The sequence below is a fragment of the Protopterus annectens genome, chromosome 10.part0 (genome assembly GCF_019279795.1).
Source record: "Protopterus annectens isolate FY-2018-M chromosome 10.part0, PAN1.0, whole genome shotgun sequence".
Taxonomy (NCBI): domain Eukaryota; kingdom Metazoa; phylum Chordata; order Ceratodontiformes; family Protopteridae; genus Protopterus; species Protopterus annectens.
The window spans coordinates 960,945,050-960,965,800 of NC_056744.1; the positions used below are offsets into that span (position 1 = coordinate 960,945,050).

General features: G+C 37.8%; 1 protein-coding gene across 1 annotated transcript in view; it reads right to left on the bottom strand.

Annotated features, from left to right (window-relative positions):
* Window positions 1-20,751, bottom strand: part of LOC122813417 (protein transport protein Sec16B-like) — a 1,253,021-nt gene that overhangs the window by 749,147 nt on the left and 483,123 nt on the right. Inside the window, exon 10 of the mRNA XM_044085733.1 lies at window positions 16,001-16,237. Within this exon, the coding sequence (XP_043941668.1) occupies window positions 16,001-16,237 (237 nt within the window). The remainder of the gene's footprint in view (window positions 1-16,000; window positions 16,238-20,751) is intronic.

Sequence of the window (20,751 nt, forward strand, 5' to 3'; positions counted from 1 at the left end):
CCCCAGAACAATTAAGATAAACCCCAACTATATCCCCTGGTTAACCAAAGAAACAAGAGCTCTCCTAAAAAAAAAAAAAAATAAGAGATAAAGCCTGGGAAAATGGCTTAATAACAAACCAGTAGCTAATCGACAGACATATCTTGAACTAAGAAATTCCACCAAAAAACATATCAAACAGGGAAAAAAAGATCCCTATAGTAATATCCAGCTAAAACATCACACAAATCCACATTTCTGATCAACAATTAAGAAAATCCTACAACCAGGACAAGATTGTACTCCCTCACCTACACTAAGCAACACCACAGATAACATTCCTACACAATTTAATACATTTTTCACCAAATCTATACAAGACCTCAGAAAAAGTATCTGCCCCTCACCTTCCCCTACTTTCTCACCAATACTAAATCACAGTAACTTCTTCTTTCAACCTGTCCCTACTGCTACTATAAAAAATACCTCAAAAGGCTCAAACCAACTACCCTAGCTACTGACAACCTACCCACAGACTATCTTAAAATCATTGCTGAAAATATCTCATATCCAGTTTTTTCATAAATCACACCATCTCAGAATAACAAATTCCAACAATCTGGACAATAGCTCACATCATCCCACTACACAAAGGTGGAAACTCAACCGAGCTTTCCAACTACCGCCCAATTGCTATTATTTCTAAAATTCTCAAAAAATGCATTCATACTCAATTTCTACACTATTTCTTAACTAATAATTTCCTATCTAACACTCAGCATGGATTCTGCTCTGATCACAATACAGCCATTGACCTGCTGAGCTTCACTAACTCCATCAACCAGTTCAAAATGAAGGAAACCTGGTCTCTTCTATCTTTCTGGACCTCTCAAAAGCATTCAACACAGTCTCACATACCGAACTCATAAATATACTATCAGAATTGAAACCTAGCTATTCTACACTTGCCTGGTTCCAGAACTATCTGACTGGGCACAAGTAAAATTGAGAAATAACCTCTCTCCTCTGCTATCCATTACCTTAGGAGTAAAACAAGTATCTATCCTTGGTCCTCTTCTCTTTACATTATTTACTAACAATCTGCATCCTGCCACCCAATATGCCAACCTCATACAGTACGCAGATGACTCAACCTTAATATGTGCTGCCCCAACACTCCACCATCTCCAACAAATAACACAGCAGTCCTTCTCCACAATGGAATATTGGCTAACCAATGCACAACTAATACTCCATCCCAACAAAACAAAACTCATCCTGTTTCACCCAACAAGAGCTCCAGACCTTCCTCCTCTAGTCAAAATCACCTCATCAAACAATATCATCATTACTCCAGTTTCCCACACCAAACTCCTGGGAGTTATAATAGATCATAACATGAACTCTGATATTCACATAGCTCAAACAATAAAAAAGTACACAAAAATGTGGTATCCTCTATAGGAACAAATAGTTCCTTACTAGTAACACAAAGGTCACCATTGCCAGAACACACCTTATCTCAATACTCATGTAAGCATCTCTCATTTCTACGAATCGTAGGAAATCTGACATAAATAAACTTGATCGCTGCTATAATAAAATTGCAAAGTTTGCTACAGAAGCTTGTTATAGATCCCATCATTGTCACACCTCAAAGATCTCTCCTGGCTAGAATTCCCCAACTTACTGGTTTATAACCAACTTACTATGGGCCACCAAATACTTAACCAACCCGAGAAAAACTCCTGCTCTCCAAAGCCTACTTACACATTAGTCTAATAACCGGATACTGCACTCTACTAAAAAAGCCCTAATAAACATTACTAAAAGTAAAAATATCACTGGTAACCCCCTGTATTCTAATAGCAGAGCCAAGATCTAGAACACCCTACCTCTGAACATAAGATCCTCCACCAGTACAGCAAACTTTAAAAAAATATTGAAAACTCACCTATCATCCACAGGGATCTGCTCATGTACAAACCCCAAATAGTATTTTAACATACACATAACTTTCAAGTTACTCCAAACCTCTCCACTCTGACTCTATCCAAAGTTTGTATCATTTTTTTTCCTCTTGTTTAACTCTAGAGGAATTTGGGAAATAATCTGATTATGAAGTTAATGTTTGTACATCCAATAACATAAAGATCTGATATATATACATACATATATATATATATATATATATATATATATATATATATATACACACAAAATATATATAAATATATATATATATATATATATATATATATATATATATATATATATATATATATATATATATATATATATATATATACATATATATATATATATATATATATATATGTGTGTATATATATATATATATATATATATATATATATATATATATATATATATACACATAATCTTTTATACATAACTGTAAGTTCTTTTACTGTAAAAAAACTGTAAACAGATACTACTTATCTGTTATTTGTATTTTGTATTATGTGGATCTTTTCTCTCTGAGCCTCTGCTGAAAATTGATTTTTTTGTCCAGTCTGACTTTTCCAGTAATCAAATGTAAAATAAAATAAATAAATAAATAAATAATGCTTTTTAAAGGCTACCAAGTGTAAGCTTGGAGTGACATTTTTAAAAATATATGTATAAAACGAATTTGTAAAGGACAGAGTGTATTTCTATGAACCTTGTATAATATAGCAATTAGAGGGAGGTTAAAGTTGACCTATCTTAGTGTTTTTTTTTTGTTTTTTTTTTTATAATTAAACTATTTGTTAACCAAATTAAGTGAACTGGTCTACTGCAGCTCCTTTTTAGCTAAAATGATAAGAACAAATGTAATACATATGGACAGTTCAGAGTAGCCAATCAACCAACACATTTTAGGGAGGGAGCATACGTAAACCAAAGCAAAGATAGGCAAAGCATATATACTCTGTTTTTTAATTTCTCCAAGTCTTTTGCGTTTCTAATACCATGACGGGAATGGACCCATTCCTAAGAAAAAGTATGATTTAAGCTCATGAAATTAGTATTGTTTCACTCTTTGATGTCAGCCAAAAGTGCTCTTTGCAGCACCAGCAATGTGCCCAGTAATGACTCCTTCTGCCATTCATATGGAATTACATGTATTGGTAGCATATTTAAATATGATTGTAGAGTCTTCTTTATAAGACCTGTTGCTCCTACTGCTATTGGAACTGTCTGGGTATCTTTCTTCCACATTGCTCTCATTTCTGCCTGTGAATCCTGATATTTTATGACTTTGTGTCTCTCTGTATGCAAGACACTATAGTCACTGGATATGGTGATTTCAATGATCAATGCTACTTTTGTCTTCTTTTCTTGGACCACTATATCTGGTTTTCTAGCATCCATCTTTTGAACTGTTGATAATGGATGATTCCCATATGATATAGACTGCTTCTTTTTCTATGATGTTTTGTGGCTCATGTTTCCAATGTTTTTCAGCCACTTCAATACCATAATGTTTGTACTCTACATAGAAAGCAACCAGATGTCAGGTCTGAATTATTGTTCCTACCACTGAAAGGAATACTCCGTAACCACTGAACCACTCACTATTCTGTTCAAAAAAATGCTTCTAAGAAAGTCTTATCAAAGAGATTGTACTGTTTCTTTATTAGGCAAAATAGGTTAGTCTTTAAGAGGTAAGCTGTTTTTCGGGGACTTTTCAAGCAAAGTTTACTATACAAGAATCAGGAATGTTGGCATAATGGTTAATGTGCTTATCTCACAGACATAAGGTACAGGATTTGAATTTCATCCTTAAAATGGAAATTGGATATGCATAAAATGGCCTACAAAGGCAGCCAGCCTAGTAATTACCTGTGAAACTATAAGATTATTGCATGGATGAGCAAACAATGCATTATGGACCATGAGTGACAAGCAACCATCTCTATGAGACTAGAATAACCAGGGTGTCAAAACTGTTTTAAATGCAAAGAAACTAGGGTACGTCTTCAATTTTTCTTCTAAAAATTATCTAGTTTCCAATTCAGCATAGACCAGAATAGAAAACTGTGCATATGTATACGTCTATTTTCTGTGAAAAATACTAGAAAATCCCAAATTTGGAATGAATTCTGGAAAAACATAGGGTTTTCATGGGGTATGCTGTGTTAAGTCAAAATACTCATTCACTTTAACTTATATTTTTTCTTACATGTATTATTTATAGTACTGCCAGTTTGCTTATTGACTGCCCTGTACTAGAATCTACTTTAATTTTGCAAATTTATAGACACACCAAAAAAAAAAACTGCAATGTAATGTAATCGCAAAGGGGCATTGTACTCTATAATGGGTCTAATGAGTGTCGAGTAGAGAGGAACAATAACCTCCTTTTTCCTGGATGAGAATCCTTTTATGATGAGGTGTGCCAAGTAGAAGGACTTCCTGACTACTGTGGTGATGTGACTATCAAAGGAGAGACTACTGTCCACCTGGGTCCCAAGGTCTCTTATCACACATTAGGTGTTAAGTAGATTGCTGCCTATGTGGTAGTTCATGGGTATAGAGTTTTTACCAAAGGGGATGACACTGCACTTTTTGGCATTGAGCTTGAGGCCATGGCTCTGACACCAGGCATCTGTCTCAGTGAGGCCCTTCTGTAGGATGTCCACATCATTTGGGGACTTGACTATAGCTCCTAAAAAGATGGCAGATACAAAGTTGTTATTATTCCTGTGATGGTTTACGGTATTAGTGAAGGATAAGAGAGCTGTAGTGGTACTATGTGATGGGCGAAACCCATGCTGAGTGTTTGCGAGAAGGTTATTTGTTAGTAAGAATTTCATGACCTGGAGATGAATACACCTTTTGAGTAGCTTAGAAAGAGGTGAAAAAATAGCAATTGGCTGAAAGTTTGTCAGTTCTATGGAAGGTCCCCCTTTATGAAGTGGGATTACATCGGAAAGTTTCCACAGTTGAGGGACCTTGTTTTCGAGAATGGATCTATTTATAAGGATTGATACTGGGAAGGCTATAGATTCAGCTGCAATTTTGAGGTATTCACTGGGTAAGTTATTTATGGCAAGTGTAGTAGGTTTTAGTTTCTGTAGTAGTTTTTTTATAGTGGCTGTAGGAACTGGGGAGAAAGAGAATGAGGCATTGCTAGTTGTAAACTTGAGAGGTTTGGTATCAGGAGTAGGAGTTTCCTGTTTGGAAAGGGCAATTATAGATTCAGTAAAATGTTTGTTAAAAATGATAGCTATGCTATCGGAACTGTTGTGGATGTTTGGCATTGGTGTAGTAGATTTTCCTGGGTGAAGGATTGAGTTTATAGCTGGCCAGAATTTTTGAGGGTTTTTTTGATATGTGTTTTGAATGTTATGATAGAAATTTATTTTATCCTGTTTTATCTTTTTTTTTTTTTTTTTTTGCCTTATTTCTAAGTTATTGATACTGTTGTTTAGAAACTACTATGTTAGTCTTATGCCATAGTTCCCAGGCTTTATCTCTGTTTTTCAGAAGGGCCCTAATGTTTCTGCTTAGCCAGGGGGCATAGTTTGATTTTACTCTGATGGTTCTAACAGGAGCATGTGCATTTAATATACCTAAGAAAGATTTATTAAAGTGGTTCACTGCATCATCTAGGTCAAGGTATTTGAGTGGAGTCCAATTGCACCTTTGTAGGTCATCTAGGAAGTTGTCAAGATTAAAGTTATGTTTTTTTTCTGAGTTGTTTAAACATAGTAGGTTTTGGTGGAAATTTGTGATCTCGTATAAGAATTGTGGGTAGGTGGTCGCTCAGACCATCAGGAAGGCAACCTTATTGGAATGAGTGAGGGGAGTTATTTAATAATATCCAATCCAAGGTGGATTGTTTTTTACTAGCTTTATCTTTTCGGGTAGGTTCTTGAATAGTTTGTGTAAAACCATGCAAGTTTATGTGATGGATGGGGTGATCTGTATCACATGCAAACTAGTCTAAATTAAAATCACCCAGTATGAATGTTTCTTGACTAAGGGTACTATTTGCCCAGTGCAAGAGACATTCTATACCTGGGACATTATTTCCAGGTGGGATATAGCAGCCAATTATATTAAGTGTTTTTTTTTTAATTTATGGTTAGTGTGGTATAGATGATTTCTGCACTGTCCAGTTGTGGGGTTTTGCATTCAAGGAAAGTTAAAGTGAGATGGTCTTTAAAGAGGATAGCAACTCCTCCTCCTCTTCTGTTGAGTCTATCCACCCACAGTATGGAGTAACCTGGGGGGGTAGTATTTCATTATCTTTTGTACTTGGTTTTAACCATGTTTCAGTGATTATGACTATGTCTGGGGAGTATGTAGCTAGAGTGGCATGGAGGATATCCAATTTTTTGGCTATACTTCTAATATTAATGTTCATTAGCAATAGGTCTGATTTTTTCTGTTTAGGATTGCAAGTGTGGGGGTGTTGAGACTAGAGTGATTAGATGGGCTGGTGATATCTGAGAGTGGTCCAGGGTTTGGGTGGATGTCACCACTAAGCAGTAGCATAGAGGCAATGTTGGTAAGTAGTTTTAATCGTTTGATAAGTTCATTGTTGAATAACTGAGGATTATAGTGACTATCTTTAGTAGGTATTAATTTAAAGGAAAAATACTGGAGGCTAGTAATATTGACAAGTATAGGACTAATAGTGCGATATGTACATGGAGTAGTATGGTAAGGTGGGTTTGTGGTGTGATGAAAAGTGGGTGTCTGGAATGTGCTGTGGTGATAAGTAGTGAGGTGAGATACTAATACGAGTGCAGTAAGAAGTGATAGGTGCAGCACAAGCATGGTATAGGTCTAAGAGGAGGAAACAGGATAACAAGAAGGGCATCTAATTGGATGGATAGAGTGAGGGAGTGTCTGACTAGTGCTCAAGAGTAGAAGCATTGGGGGTTGGAGGGATATGGGGGCAGGGTAGGGAGCAGAGTAAGCCCGAAGGGCGAATGGAGCGGGCAGAGCAACCCCAGGATGAGGGATTCCAAATCGAAAAGAAAAAAACAATCAGGAGCCAGGAAATGTAAGACAATACACTATGTTAGACCTTTTCAGCTTACAGAAACCAAATGTTGCTAGCAAGCTCTTTAAGGATGAGTAGAGCTAAGGAAATTGGGACTGAACTAAAGGTTTATTTTGGAATAGTTTTAACTTTACAGTCTGGAGCTCAACTGTTTGTATACAGAAGACAGGGGGAATAAGGAACTTGTACAATTAGTAGAGTATGTTCCTACCTAGCGGCTGACTTCATTAAAGCTCTCCAAGTTAGAAGCTGAATGGAACTCAATGCAGCTGTGCTCACCTCACAATGATGGTCACAAAGTAAGAGAAAATTGTTAAAAACAATTCAATGACATTCACCTAATAATTAATTCTACTGGAAGGTTTGTGTTTAAAAGTTGAGATTTCCCACAGCTGGTTTGAGCTTTTGCTGAAAATTTGCTTCAGAACCAAAGGTGGCGGTGGGGGGCAATCCCAAAGCCTGTGGATGGCCCGAGCAAACTGCAAAGAGAATAAATAGACAGAGTGTGAGCATAAAGTGACTAGTACAGTTCTAGGAGAAATGGAGACAATTAGGAAAGTAGAGGATATTAGTCAGAGAGTGATGGGAGGTTTATCAGAATCAGACAGAGTTTGTGCAAGAAATGGTACAATAAGTAGGTACATAGATAAATGTCTGGGGAAGAGAAAATAATCACAAAGAATAGGAAACGGTGTCCAGGCTGATCATTACAGACAAATTTAACAATGTACTAAGTCTAATAGGTTAAAGTAGCACCATAGTTAGGTAAAACATTGGTTAGAATGCGTAACAAATGCTGTGTTTCTGTTTTTCAAATACCAAATAAACAAACAACTGTATGTTTCTGCTTACAAATACCAAGTATGTTTCTGCTTACAGAATAGAACTGCAGTTAGATGAGATGCAGATTAGAGTTTGCAGCAAATACTGTTTCTGCTTTTCAGATACCAAATAAACAAACTGTATGTTTCTCCTTACCAATAGCAGATATGTTTCTGATAACTAATACAATGGAAACTGTAGTTAGGTAACAAATATTGTTTCAGCTTTTCAAATACCAGATACAAAATAAACAAACTGTATGTTTCTCCTTACTGATAGCAGGTATGTTTCCGCAACCAATACCAATTAGAACTGTAGTTAGGTAAGCTATTGGCTAGAATTTGTAACAAATGCTGTGTTTCTGCTGTTTGTGTACAAATAAACAGCAACTGTATATTTCTGCTTACTAATACTAAGTGCAGAATACAGTGAAGCAGATATCAATAAGGAATTGTCTATGAAGCCAGTCTAGCTTCCTAGGCAAGTTTACATATGTAAGTACGCATATTGTTATTCCATACTCAATTTTGGGTCTAATGTAACTAACAAACTATAACTTCATCATGTCTGATTTTATAGACTTTATAAATATTTTTATACAACCTATAGTTCTATAACTATCATTAACCAATTGGTTGATATGATTAGAAAGACTCAAATCTGAATCTACCCATATACCTAGGTCCTTAAATGAATCTACAGTTTCAATCACTATGCGCTGTATTAAATATTCACCTTTCAGTTTATGTCTCCCGAATGTTATATGCTTAGTTTTTGATGTATTCCTCAGCATATTATTCTCCTGTGCCCAAATTATCAATTTAGTCAGGTTCTTTTGCAGACATGCCCTATCTGTAACACATGTAATCATTTTATCCAGTTTCAAGCCATCTGCATAAAGATTGTAGAACACCTCAGATGAAAAAGATTGATCTGAAAGATATATTCTAAACAACTAAGGGCTTATGACAGAGCCCTGTGGGATATCCTAACTGTAACAAAGAATTTCACCTGTCCAATTGCTGTATGATACTTGTCATGACCTATTTTTAAGCTATGCAGCAATCCATCTTATCGAGAGTACATCGATACCTAAATGTTCAAATTTATTGATAAGTGTTTTATGTATGACCGTATCAAGTTAAATTTTTTATATAAATTACATCACAGCACAAATTTCCATTCATAGCTGTTATTATATTGTTATAGAATGTCATGTTACAGGTGATAATAAATCTATTTTTAACATATGCATGTTGATATATGGTTTCCAATCCCAGCCATTTCAATTCTGACGAAAACTTATCCAAAATGACCTTCTCCATTATTTTTTCACAACATGAAATTAGTGCACAAGAGTCTGCATGACTCTGGGTTTGTCCTACTCCCCTTTCCCTTAAAGAAAAGATTAATAAGTGCATGTCTTCAATCTTGATGAATCTCACTATATTTATACAACCTAGTAACTAATAGATATAATGGTACTGTAAGTTTTTGCTGAAGTGTTCTCAGGGCATTATTACTAATTCCATCTCCTCCCTTTGCTTTGTTTGGATCCAATTTGTGCAGTTCTTTTTCAATATAATCAAATCTGATTTCAGAGGTAACCTGGATGCCACTAGGAAAATTTATCACCACTTTTTGGAGCCAAACTGTTTTGCATAAGATTTTGTAAATATAATAACAGAATAGAGCCTGCTATTTGGAATAACTTTCCTAGAAATGTAAAAAAACAGTCAAAGCTTACAATCTTTCAAAATATCATTACTTGAACATGTACATATGGAGGGTAAAAGAGACTGTTTTCATGATGCAGGTTAACCAGCTTAACACAGTCATGTATCAATTACATCTCACTATGGAATATCATACATGCAGTGTTACACTACACCCGTATTCGTGTTAAATGTGCATTAGCTCAGACTTTTGCTTGAGGAGTTTGTTAGTATTTTAGTAATGCATAAGCCACATGTTCACCCAGAATCAGGATTTTCAGAGAGCTTTGTTAGCATGCTGCAGGTCAGATAACACAAACTTCAGTGGGGGGGGGGGGGGGGTGTTGTTATAGGATGTGCTAAGAACTTACAATTGAAGTTTGTCCTGTTGTATTTTCTTTCTCCAGCCCATGGGCTATTAGAGTAGTTGAATGATTGGGTTTCACAAAGCAAGAGATGTCCCGTTGTTCACAGGTTCATAGGTGTATACTAGGCTAACAACCAAAGAAGTAAATGCCAATAAGGAGCAGACGCAGTGTACTGCCCTTTGGAACTCCAGTATTGACTGGCCTCATTGCAGAGATGGACTCCTCTATCCTAACTTCTTGTGTCCTATCCGTGAGCCAGCTGGCTCTCAACTGGGTGACTTAGGGGGTTATAAATAATTCCATGAGTTTGTCTACAGTGCTCAAGTAGGTATTGTGTAAAATGCCTTGGCCAAGTCAAGGTAGACAATATGTACTGTTTTGCCCTCATCCATTGCTTTTGTGACTTTCTCAAAGAAGCACTCCAGTCTGAGTAGGCATGATCTGCCCTTGCCGAAACCAAACTGGGTTGGACCCAGTGTCTGAAGGTTTCCTGTGTCATTGTTAATCATTTCCATGATAATTTCTTCATGGCTTTGCTTATGAGACTAGTCAGTCTCATGGTTCTGTAGTTACTGAGATCTGTAGATGGCCTGTCTTTGTGCAGAGGGATGATCATTGCAGTTCTCCATTCATGTGGCATGAAATCCATCTGGAGGCTACAGTTAAATAGTGACACCAGTGGTACTGATAGGTCATGTTACATTATATTAAGGAGGCATCCTGGGATATTATCAGGACCTATTAAATGCAGTGTTCTTGGCCTTGGAGAGTAAATTGAGGACCTCTTCCCTAATGGTAGCTGGGGGAGTTATGTTCAGTGGTATTTCCTGAGATTTGTCTGGGGAGGGAGAGGGATAAAACAGGAGCAGATTTTGTCAGCCAGTAGATTTGCTATATCCTCCAGCTCAATATAGGTGTTTTCATTTACAATTAGTTCTACACATTGTTGTCTATTGCCTTTGTGGTTGACAACATAGCTGAAGAATGTCTTGTGGCTGTCCTTAGACTGGAAGGCTGCTTTTACATCAAATTTAGCTTTGGTAGACGTAAGTGGTTCCCTGAGTTCTTTATTTAGTTTGATGATAGAGTTATTACCTTGCTGAGTATTGCATTTCCTAATTTTTGCCATGATTTTCTACCTTTTGTTTTACAACCTATTGATGTTGGCATTCCACCAGAGTGGCCTGTTTTTGAGTTTGTCCTGAAGTTATCTTGGGTAGGTACAGCTGACCCTATGCAGCTGTATATACAATTGTACAGGGTTTCTGTGATTGATCTATACAAGCAACAGTACTCTCTGGGTTTGGAGCAGAGATTAAAATTTTGCCAGGGTGTCACTTAAAAGTCAGAAATTTGGCTTGAAATAATTCCTAAAAGTTCCAGGGTTACCTGGAGTACCACGTTATGGTCCTACCTGATCAGTCAGGATGTTACACAGTGGGAGAGCGCAACATTCCCCCATGCTGGTGAAGACTATGTCAAAGATATTAGCTCTCCTACTGGGCATATGGACTAGCTGGTCTAGGGCATTTGTGTTTACAAGTTCAGGAATCTTTTTGCTTGCAAGTTTGAGGTCAGGTGTATTTATCGTTTATAGTGGGATAGTTGAAGTCACCCATGAGTATGGTGTTGAGTTGGATGGAGAGAGACTCCATTTCATTTAAGTAAGTGGCATAGGTCATAGAGGGGAACCTATAGCTTGCAAAGATATGGCACATGACTTTGCTTATGATGACTTGTATGTGGAGGAGCTAAAGTGCAGCATACTGCTTGAAAAGCCTTGAGACATGATTGTTTTTATGCAAATTTAGACACCTCCTCCTTTTGTCCCTTCATGTGCAGTAACTGGTTTAAATGTGTGGAAGGCATTCTAGCCTTGCACTGCTGGGGTGCTCTCTTGTGGATTTAAATAATGTCTTAGTGCCTACATAGACATCCATATTCTCCAGGTTTAGGAGGATTTGCAGGAACTGGTATTTTTGTTTAGACTCTTGTCATTCAGCTGTATTACATTTAGATTATTTTAGGTTGGTTTAGCTATGTCAGTTGATTTATCAAGTTGACAATGCCTAAAATACACACTATGGAGGTGGACAAGGTTTAACTGGGTTATCTGAGGTACCATTTGTTTTCTGAAGAAATAGAAGATCAAATAGGATTGGCTCTTTCACTGCTCAAATGGCTAGATACAGACATCCATGAAGGTGTGTATAATAGACTGAGTACAAAGAAAGGGCTGCCTGTTTGTCCTGATAACTAAGATTTCTGAGGACACTAATTTTTTTAGTTATGAATCTCTGAGGCTTCTCACGTTTATAGGTTCATAGGTAGGTACTAGGCTATCAGCCCAAGGGCCTAAGTAAGCCTAGCCAACAAAGTTCCCCAGCTTATGCCAACCCAAGAAAGTTAATTTCCTGTGCCCCTGTCATGCAGTGCCACAGAAGTGATCTCCGGGGTGTATTTCCTATTTCCCATCCACTTATCAAGATTTTTCTTGAAGAGTGTTAATGAGGAACTTTGCTTGACATAGATGGGTAGCTTGTTCCAGAGTATGGGAAGTCTCTGGGACAGGAATCTATCCCTCCAGCATGTCCTGTTTATTTTGGTGACAACGTTTAGGTCCCTAGAGCATGTAGCTCAGAGGGATTGGGATTTCCTTAGGTGTCGCATGTCCAACAGTTCTGGGTTTGACATAGCTTTATGTTAGGCAGAGATCACCTCGGAGTAGGCGATATGCTACAGAGTAAAGCTGGAGTTTTTTGAGATGGTCAGTGTAGGGCATCTGTTTGAGGCTAGTAATCCTCTTTGTGAGGTACTTCCGTGGCCTTTCCAGCTGCTGCGGATGTCTTGTGAGGTACATTCCAAAAGGGGCATTGTACTCTATAATGGGTCTAATGAGTGTCGAGTAGAGGGGAACAATGACCCCTTTTTTCTTGGATGAGAACCCTTTTGTGATGAGGTGTGCCACATAGAAGGATTTTCTGACTAATGTGGCAATGTGATTATCAAAGGAGAGACTACTGTTCACCTGGGTCCCAAGGTCTCTTTTCACATATTCAGCGTTAAGAAGACTGCCACCTATGTGGTAGTTCATGGGTACAGAGTTTTTATCAAAGAGGATAACAATGCACTTTTTGGCATTGAGCTTGAGGCCATGGCTCTGACACCAGGCATCTGTCTCAGTGAGGCCCTTCTGTAGGATGTCCACATCATTTGAGGACTCGACTATTGCTCATAGGTTGCAGTCATCTGCATACTTCATTAGCCATAGGTCTTCTGTGTTAGCCCGTACTTCAGAGAAGTAGATACCAAACAGGAGAGATCTCAGGACTGAACCCTGCGGTACTCCACTTGTTACTGGTTTGAAGTCAGATTTGGAGTCTGCAACTTTCACAGTGTGGGTTCTGTCAGTGAGCCAGTTGGCAACCCATCTTGTGACATAAGGATTTATACCTAGCTTAGTGAGTTTAGCTATAATTCCAAATGGGGATGGGGTCAAAAGCCTTGCCGAGGTCAAGATAGGCTGTGTGAACCACCTTACCCTCGTCTATGGCTTTGGTGACTGCCTCAAAGAAGTCGACCAGGTTCAGCAGACATGATCTACCTTTCACAAACCCGAACTGGGTGGGGTCCAGAGTTTGGAGGTTACCAATGTCTTTGTTTATGAATTCCATGATGATACATTCCATGGCCTTGCAGACCAGGCTCATCCGGCTAATAGGGTGATAGTTCCCAGGATCAGTGGTGGCTACCCCTTTGTGGAGTCGGATAACTGTTGCTGTGCACCATTCATTGGCACAAAGCTTGATGTGAGGCTATGATTAAACATGGTGCTTAGGTGGGGAGCCAGTTAATTTTGAAGTTCGTGTAAAACGCAGCCTGGGATGATGTCCGGTCCCATGGATGCTGTGTTTTTTGCTTTAGAGAGAGCTGCTTTTACCTACATAGATTTGATTACAGGGACTCTGCATTCTTTCTGTACAGATATGGGCCCTTTAGGGGGTGAGAGGGGGGTAAAGTTAGCACTGAACCTATCTGCCAGGATGTTGGCAATATCAGTTAGTTCTGTAATTCTTGAGCCATTCTGCTGTAACTCAGAGCAGATCTGGGTATTGCCATTGAGATTCTTGACATAGCTATAGAATGCTTTGTGGTTGTCCTTAGAATCAGTGGTGATTTTGTTTTTGTAGCTAGCTTTGGAGGATCTTATAAGGGATTCTCAGCTTCTTACTGAGGCTAACCAGGGAGCTCCTCCACTCATGGGACTTTACTCTCTTTTGCAACAGTTTCTTCCTTCTGTTGTAGAGTTTGTTTATGGCAGGGGACCACTAGATTGGCTTCCTTTTTTGGAGGATAGCCTCTTGGTTCTGTTTGAGATAGCATGATCCATGCACTTGTGATTTCCTTAAAGTTGAGTGATATATTTGAACAAATCCATGACAAAGGATGCATTACATTCAGTAAAGGGTCTGATGAGATGCCTGTAAAGAGGAATTAAAATTTCCTTGGTTCTAGTGGTAATGTCTTTGCAAGTAAGATGAGCAAAACAGAAGGCTTTCTGAAGTATTGTGGAAACATGATGATCAACAAGAGTGTCTAGCTCCCTTACAACAGTGTTTGATTGGAGTGGTGTGTCATCTATATCATACACAAAAATATTTTATTTACCAAAATGAATTAAGCTACATTTTTCACATTTAATATGAGACCATTGTCCTTGCACCAACTGCTTAACATATTTTAACTCATGATGGCACAATTGTGAGTCAGTGGGAGATCAAATAACAACACCCAATGTATAGTCATTTGTAAAATGTTATAACTATAGGCCAAGAGTGTTGTCCTGGTAGTCTGAGAATAGATGCGAAATAGGAGAGGGTCCAACAATTTGTTCTGTAGTACACCAATGGTAACCTTCACGCTTTCAGAATTGGCACCTCAGACTCTAACCACATGGCTTCTGTCAGGCAATCAGTTAGCTATCCACAGCACAACGTAAGGGTATATATTCATAAACTCACAACTAGAAGGATAAAAAGCTTCCCAAAATAAAACAAGCCAAAACCAACAGTACAACAGGGCACTCAAAGACTATGGAGTGTAACAACAATAAATTGTTACATGGCTTCACAACTCACTTCCAAGAACTTTATTAACGCTGAAGTCATCACGTTTTCATCCAAAACATAGGACTTCATCAGATATCTGCCCATTGAACATCCTCCTTCTTTAAATAGTGTCCTTCTCCAATTATAAAAAAAAATAATTACATCATTACAGGCACATCCCTACTAAACTCTTTAAACAAAAAACATAAAATCTTTCCCCCCGTGCTAAAAATTGTAGTACAAAAAACATAAATACAAAAATGTTATATATGATCATCTTGTCAAACAATAAAAACCCAAAACCACTTTGAAAAATTCCCTGAGTAAATTGTTAAAAGTATCATTTTAAAAGTAATTTTACTACAAATGTATATGTATTTTTTGGATGGGTTCCGAGATAGACTTGATGGCATTTTGAAAGTATATTAACAACATTACTGAATTCTTAAAGTTCACATATAGTTTAACTAGAGATAAAATTAACTATTTAGATATCATGAGAAGGGAGAAGACCACCAATTTTGGATTTCTCATGGAATGTGCAGGAAATAACATCCTAAATGGAAGATGTCCAGCCTTGATAGACTATTTTATATTTTTGGTTACATGAAATGTGCCTATTTTGAATCTTGGATCCTCTTTCAAAATGCTATCTGAACACAGTCACCATATGAAATGCATTATGCATTTAAGTAAAAGAAAAGAAAGGCTGCCTAACAGTATATATATTGAATCAGTGGTATTGCACTTAGAAGGCAAATACATCCTGGTCACATATGTTACTGCATGACTTCAGAAATATTACTAATCATGCATAGAACTCCATACAAAGTGAAATATAAGCAACAGTGATCAAATTATTGTGGATGGAATGACTATATCCAGCTCTGAAGCAAAATATATTACACAAGGAACTGACTTTTTCAATGATCTCTGTATAAAAATAGTCCCTTCTAAAAAAAATATTCACTCTACTGATGCACTTACTTTTTTCCTACCATACATGAGAAGTTGAGTGTAAGTTTCCAAAGTTTCTTTGGATGACTCTGTACCTTGCAGAACCCCTCCAGTTAGCAGATCAGGCATTCTATTATTGAACAACATATCCTCAGGTAGGTCCATTAAAGTCTGTCCCATATGTGGAGCAGTCTCAGGTTTGTTATACTCTTGGGTATTTTTGTAGTCCCGTGCCAATAACTCTGCTACATCTGAATGTACAAACATCTGAAAAAATATAAGAAGAAAGTCTGGTCTGAGCAACCATTAAAATAGTGTACCGTGCAGTATATTTTCAGGGAAGGAGGCAATGAAAATGAAAATCATAAATCATAAAATTTAAGATACTCCACAAGATGATCAAGGACTCCTTTTCATCAGTTGAGGCCTGGGAAGAGGACTACCAACTTCTTTTAAATGCTAAAAAAAAATAAATAATGTTCTTTTCACCAAATACTCTGTAAGCAAGGAAGCAATCCTTCAACGTCACATCAGCAAATAATACCACAATTAAAAGAGTTTCCAACACAAAGCTTCTTGGTGTCTTAACTGATGATAACTTAAAATATGAAAAAACATCACTTAAGTCATTAAGAACACTTATCAAAAGTTGGGTTTCCACTACAGAAACAAAGTCTTTCTTACTGGCTACTCTAGGAATTCTTTAGCAACATCTTATCTTCTCCCTTCATGTCTCTGTGCAGCACCCATCCTGACTAACCTTCACTCCACCTTAAAAAAACTAGAGGTTTGCTACAATAAAATTGCTAAGTTTGCATCCAACTTACCAAATCCTTCACATTACTGTCTAGCATCGAAGCACATGCACTGGCTTGAACTGCCTAATTACCTTACCTACTCCTAACTGCTTAGTGCCCACAAAATAACACACTAACCCAACACCTGCCCATCACAACAAAGTATCCTCAAATACTACTTCCATCCTAGGACTCTCCCATCACAGAACAGAAATCTCCTGACCAGAACCAAGTCTCATACCAGTGCAGGCAACACACTTTACTCAACCTATGTTGCTAAGCATTTGAACTCCATCCCACCCATACTAAAGCAAGACAACATTACTGTACATTCAAACACAACCTGTAACAAAACCTAAATTCCTTATGGACATGTTCATGCTCCCATGCTGATTAAACCCACCTTTATTTTTGTTTCTTTTTCATTGCCAATCTCTCTATCAATCACCCTAACTCTTTCACTTTTCTTATCCTGTCTTTTTCTCTTTCATCCCCACTACTGCCCATTCAGCTAACCTGTATTTTTAATCCTCTCAAACTAATACCCCTCCTTACCCGTCTCATCATCTTACTTATCTACTGTTATCTCAAACTCTCCACTATCAGAACTTTTTCTACTTATGTTTTTCCTTGATTATTTCTGTTTATATCCTTCCTCTTCCTCTATTTTCTATTCCTGCTCTAGTGTCATCCTACTTTATTAATGTCAATATACATATACTGAACCTAGGTGCACTATCATTGCTCTTGCGTCTTCAGCTACTACATATTAATATGATTTTTGACTTATGTAAAACAATACGACTTCCAAATTATATGATAAATGTCTTTACCATTTGTTTCAATGCTACCTGCAAAGTAATGCTTAAAATGTTTAATGTTCATTATTGTTCATTGTAATATATATTTTATGTAGAGCTTTTCTCCCTGCAACTTGTGCCCAGTCGGACTTTACCAGTAAACAAAAGACAATAAATAAATAAGGAAATAGAATGTTGTCTTTTCCATCCACCCAAACTATGATTATATTGGAGCTGATCAGATCTAACATAGGCAACTTTTTAGACTCTCACATCCAAGGCTCAGGCTTCTATCCTCTACCCATAATTCCCTTCTATCTCTACAGAACCTCATTTTCTGCTTGTTAGGCTTGGACACAATCTATTTGCTCATTGCTTTGATTGTTCATTGCAGATAAGTCCAATTTCTTTCTCTAGGATTTTTTGATATCTTTTGACATCCTTCAGCTGTCACTAGTTGTAGGTTTATGTAGTAGTAATGCTATTTTGTCAGTATTTCCCCCTTTCTAGACTTTTTAAGTTGTAGGTATACTTTCCCACCCTTTTTTTCCATTACAAAAAAAAATTCTATTTTAACTTTCTTAGTGTTAATGACATGGGTCAAGATATTGTTGGCCTGTTAACAATTAGTTGTTATTAATATTGTTAGTGTTATGTGAGTGTGTGTTTTTTTTGTGCCATGAGTGAAAAAGCTTTGGGATTCAACTGTGCACCACATGCAGGCACAAGAACCCCCTCCCTGATCTCTATTCGCTCTGTGAAGAATGTGAGGATATTAGATATTGTTATCTGTGCTAGTATGATTGGCTGAAGTTTTGTAAATAATTGTAAATTACCCTGTGCTACCTATCTTCATGGAGTTTCTAGTTGCTGGGGACTCTGTCCCATATGTTTAGATGGACGGAAAAGACAGCATCATATACAGAAGTTATGTACTTACCATAAAGCTAGATCCATGTTTTCTTCTAGTGTCCAACTTAACTTTCTCTCCCTCAGTCCTCCTTGTCAAAAATTGTCATTTTTGTGGCTCTCAACTGACTATATTGGATGTGTCCAGAGTCTCATCTTGTATACAGTCTTGTATTGCATCCTGATTTTACCCCTCTGTTCTCCTTGTATGTTTAGGATGTAGGCAGGCAAACTAAATCTGAGGGACTTTAGAGATGGAAGAGGGGAGGAGCCTAAACCCTGTATCTGTGAGTCTAAAAAGTTGTCGATGTTAGATTTGATAGGATCTGATATATCCATATGCTGAGCTAGATGGAAGAAGACAACACAATTTAGCATTAAGGTAAGTACATAACTTACGTTTACTGTACCTTCTGACTTCCTCTTTCCTTCCCAGACTTTTTCAAGTAATTATTTGCCATGTGAGGTACCTAGTTATGTTCGTATCAAACCAAGCATAATGCTAATACGAGTGGTATGAGGCTGCCTTATATAGCCTGTGTTGTTCCTGTATTGTATAAGCACCCAAGAGTGTATAAAAGTTGTAAGTAGTGTAGAAACAAGAAGTATAATATCCCAAGGGTGAAGGAGGGAGAAAAGCTTTTTTTATGGTTTCCTTCCATGTTGACCCTCAGACTCCCTTCTATTGTTCTTGAGCCTGTCCATTCCTCCATCACTTTGTCAGTCCTCAAAATGAAAGCAAGAGCTTACCGGAGAGGGTCATCCTCCACCTAGCCATGGAGGTGTTTGCATACTTACTCATATCTCACAGTGCCTGCAATGAAAGAATTTCAGATTATGTCATAACCCAGACCTTGGTGGCTGATGTGGCACTTGTAGGACTGCAAGAGCCTTTTACACCCTCCCTGTAGCCTCCCTGTAGCATCATCCAACTGCAGTTACATCTTCATTGCATAGAAGTCTTCACCTGCATGTATCAAAACAGCCAACCAGATCTCTATTCACCCTCCCCAAGTAAGTAAGTTGGCCTTGCTCTCCTTTGCACCCCTGCCAGTGCCCAAAACATTTTTCTGTACACAGATTGCCTGAGTACACTGCTGTGTATATTTTGCGGTCCCTTTTTCGTATCCATCAAGCACCCATACACAGTGGTGCATGGTCTCCCAACATTAAGACATGCAGCACCACAAAGGGTTAGTCAGGCAGCCATGCTGAATGCTAATGAGGCATTCTGGTGAAGAGGCATATGTTGATTAGTCATGTGTGCTCTGTCTGGAACAGACTCCAGGAAGACATATACACGGCCAAACAATTCAAGAAAACGCTCAATCGTGTAGATCATAATGGTCATTTGCACCATTTTGTAGTAGTGAACATGATCAAAAGGCAGTGTCTGACCAGTGAACATGAACATAGCAGGGGGCACATAAATCATAATGACTGGGGTGTGTGGGAACTGCTGGACTCCAGGGATAAGTAGAGTAACAGCACACACTTTATAAGGGTGATGGGGAATGGGGAGAACACTACACCACAACAGATGACTCTTTAAAGTGTCATAACAGTACGAACAGTGTAATGGGGATCAGGGGTAAAGGGGATACAACAGACACCAGGGATTAATACATATATGCTATAATAACACTAAAGTATTTTGGAGGTGGGGGACCCATGGGAGGGTAGGGACAAGTACAGGGAGTGTGTGTGTGTGTGTGTGTGTGTGTGTGTGTGTGTGTGTGTGTGTGTGTGTGTGTGTGTGTGTGTGCATGAGAGAGAGAGAGAGAGAGAGAGAGAGAGAGAGATTAAGTGACTGGGGGGGGGGGGGGTATTTCATTGCCTTTACCAGCAACAGGTTTCTACATGTCTGATCCGCATGTTGTGTTAGTCACTATGATTTAGGAAACGTAAATTAGCTGAAAATGAGACTTATTTCATTGCAGTTAGCATGTTCCTGAATTGCAAATGGGTGCATTGCACTGGAATGGTTTAGGATTTTTAATGAATTCCCAGGATTGTTTTTCAAAATATGTTTTTGTGAATTTAATATAGAAATATTAGCCTCTTTTGTTTTACAAGGATAGAGTGTAAGACATACACTTGTATACTTAGTTCTACCAGACCGATTTTAAAAATCATCTTCTTTCATATGCAATTCTTAAAAGCAGCTGATATCTGACCTGACTTTTGTTAAATAGGGTAGAAATTGCACTTTCCTTAATATTATTTAAAATGTTTGTTTTCAGTGAGAGAACTTTTAAATATATCAGAAACATAT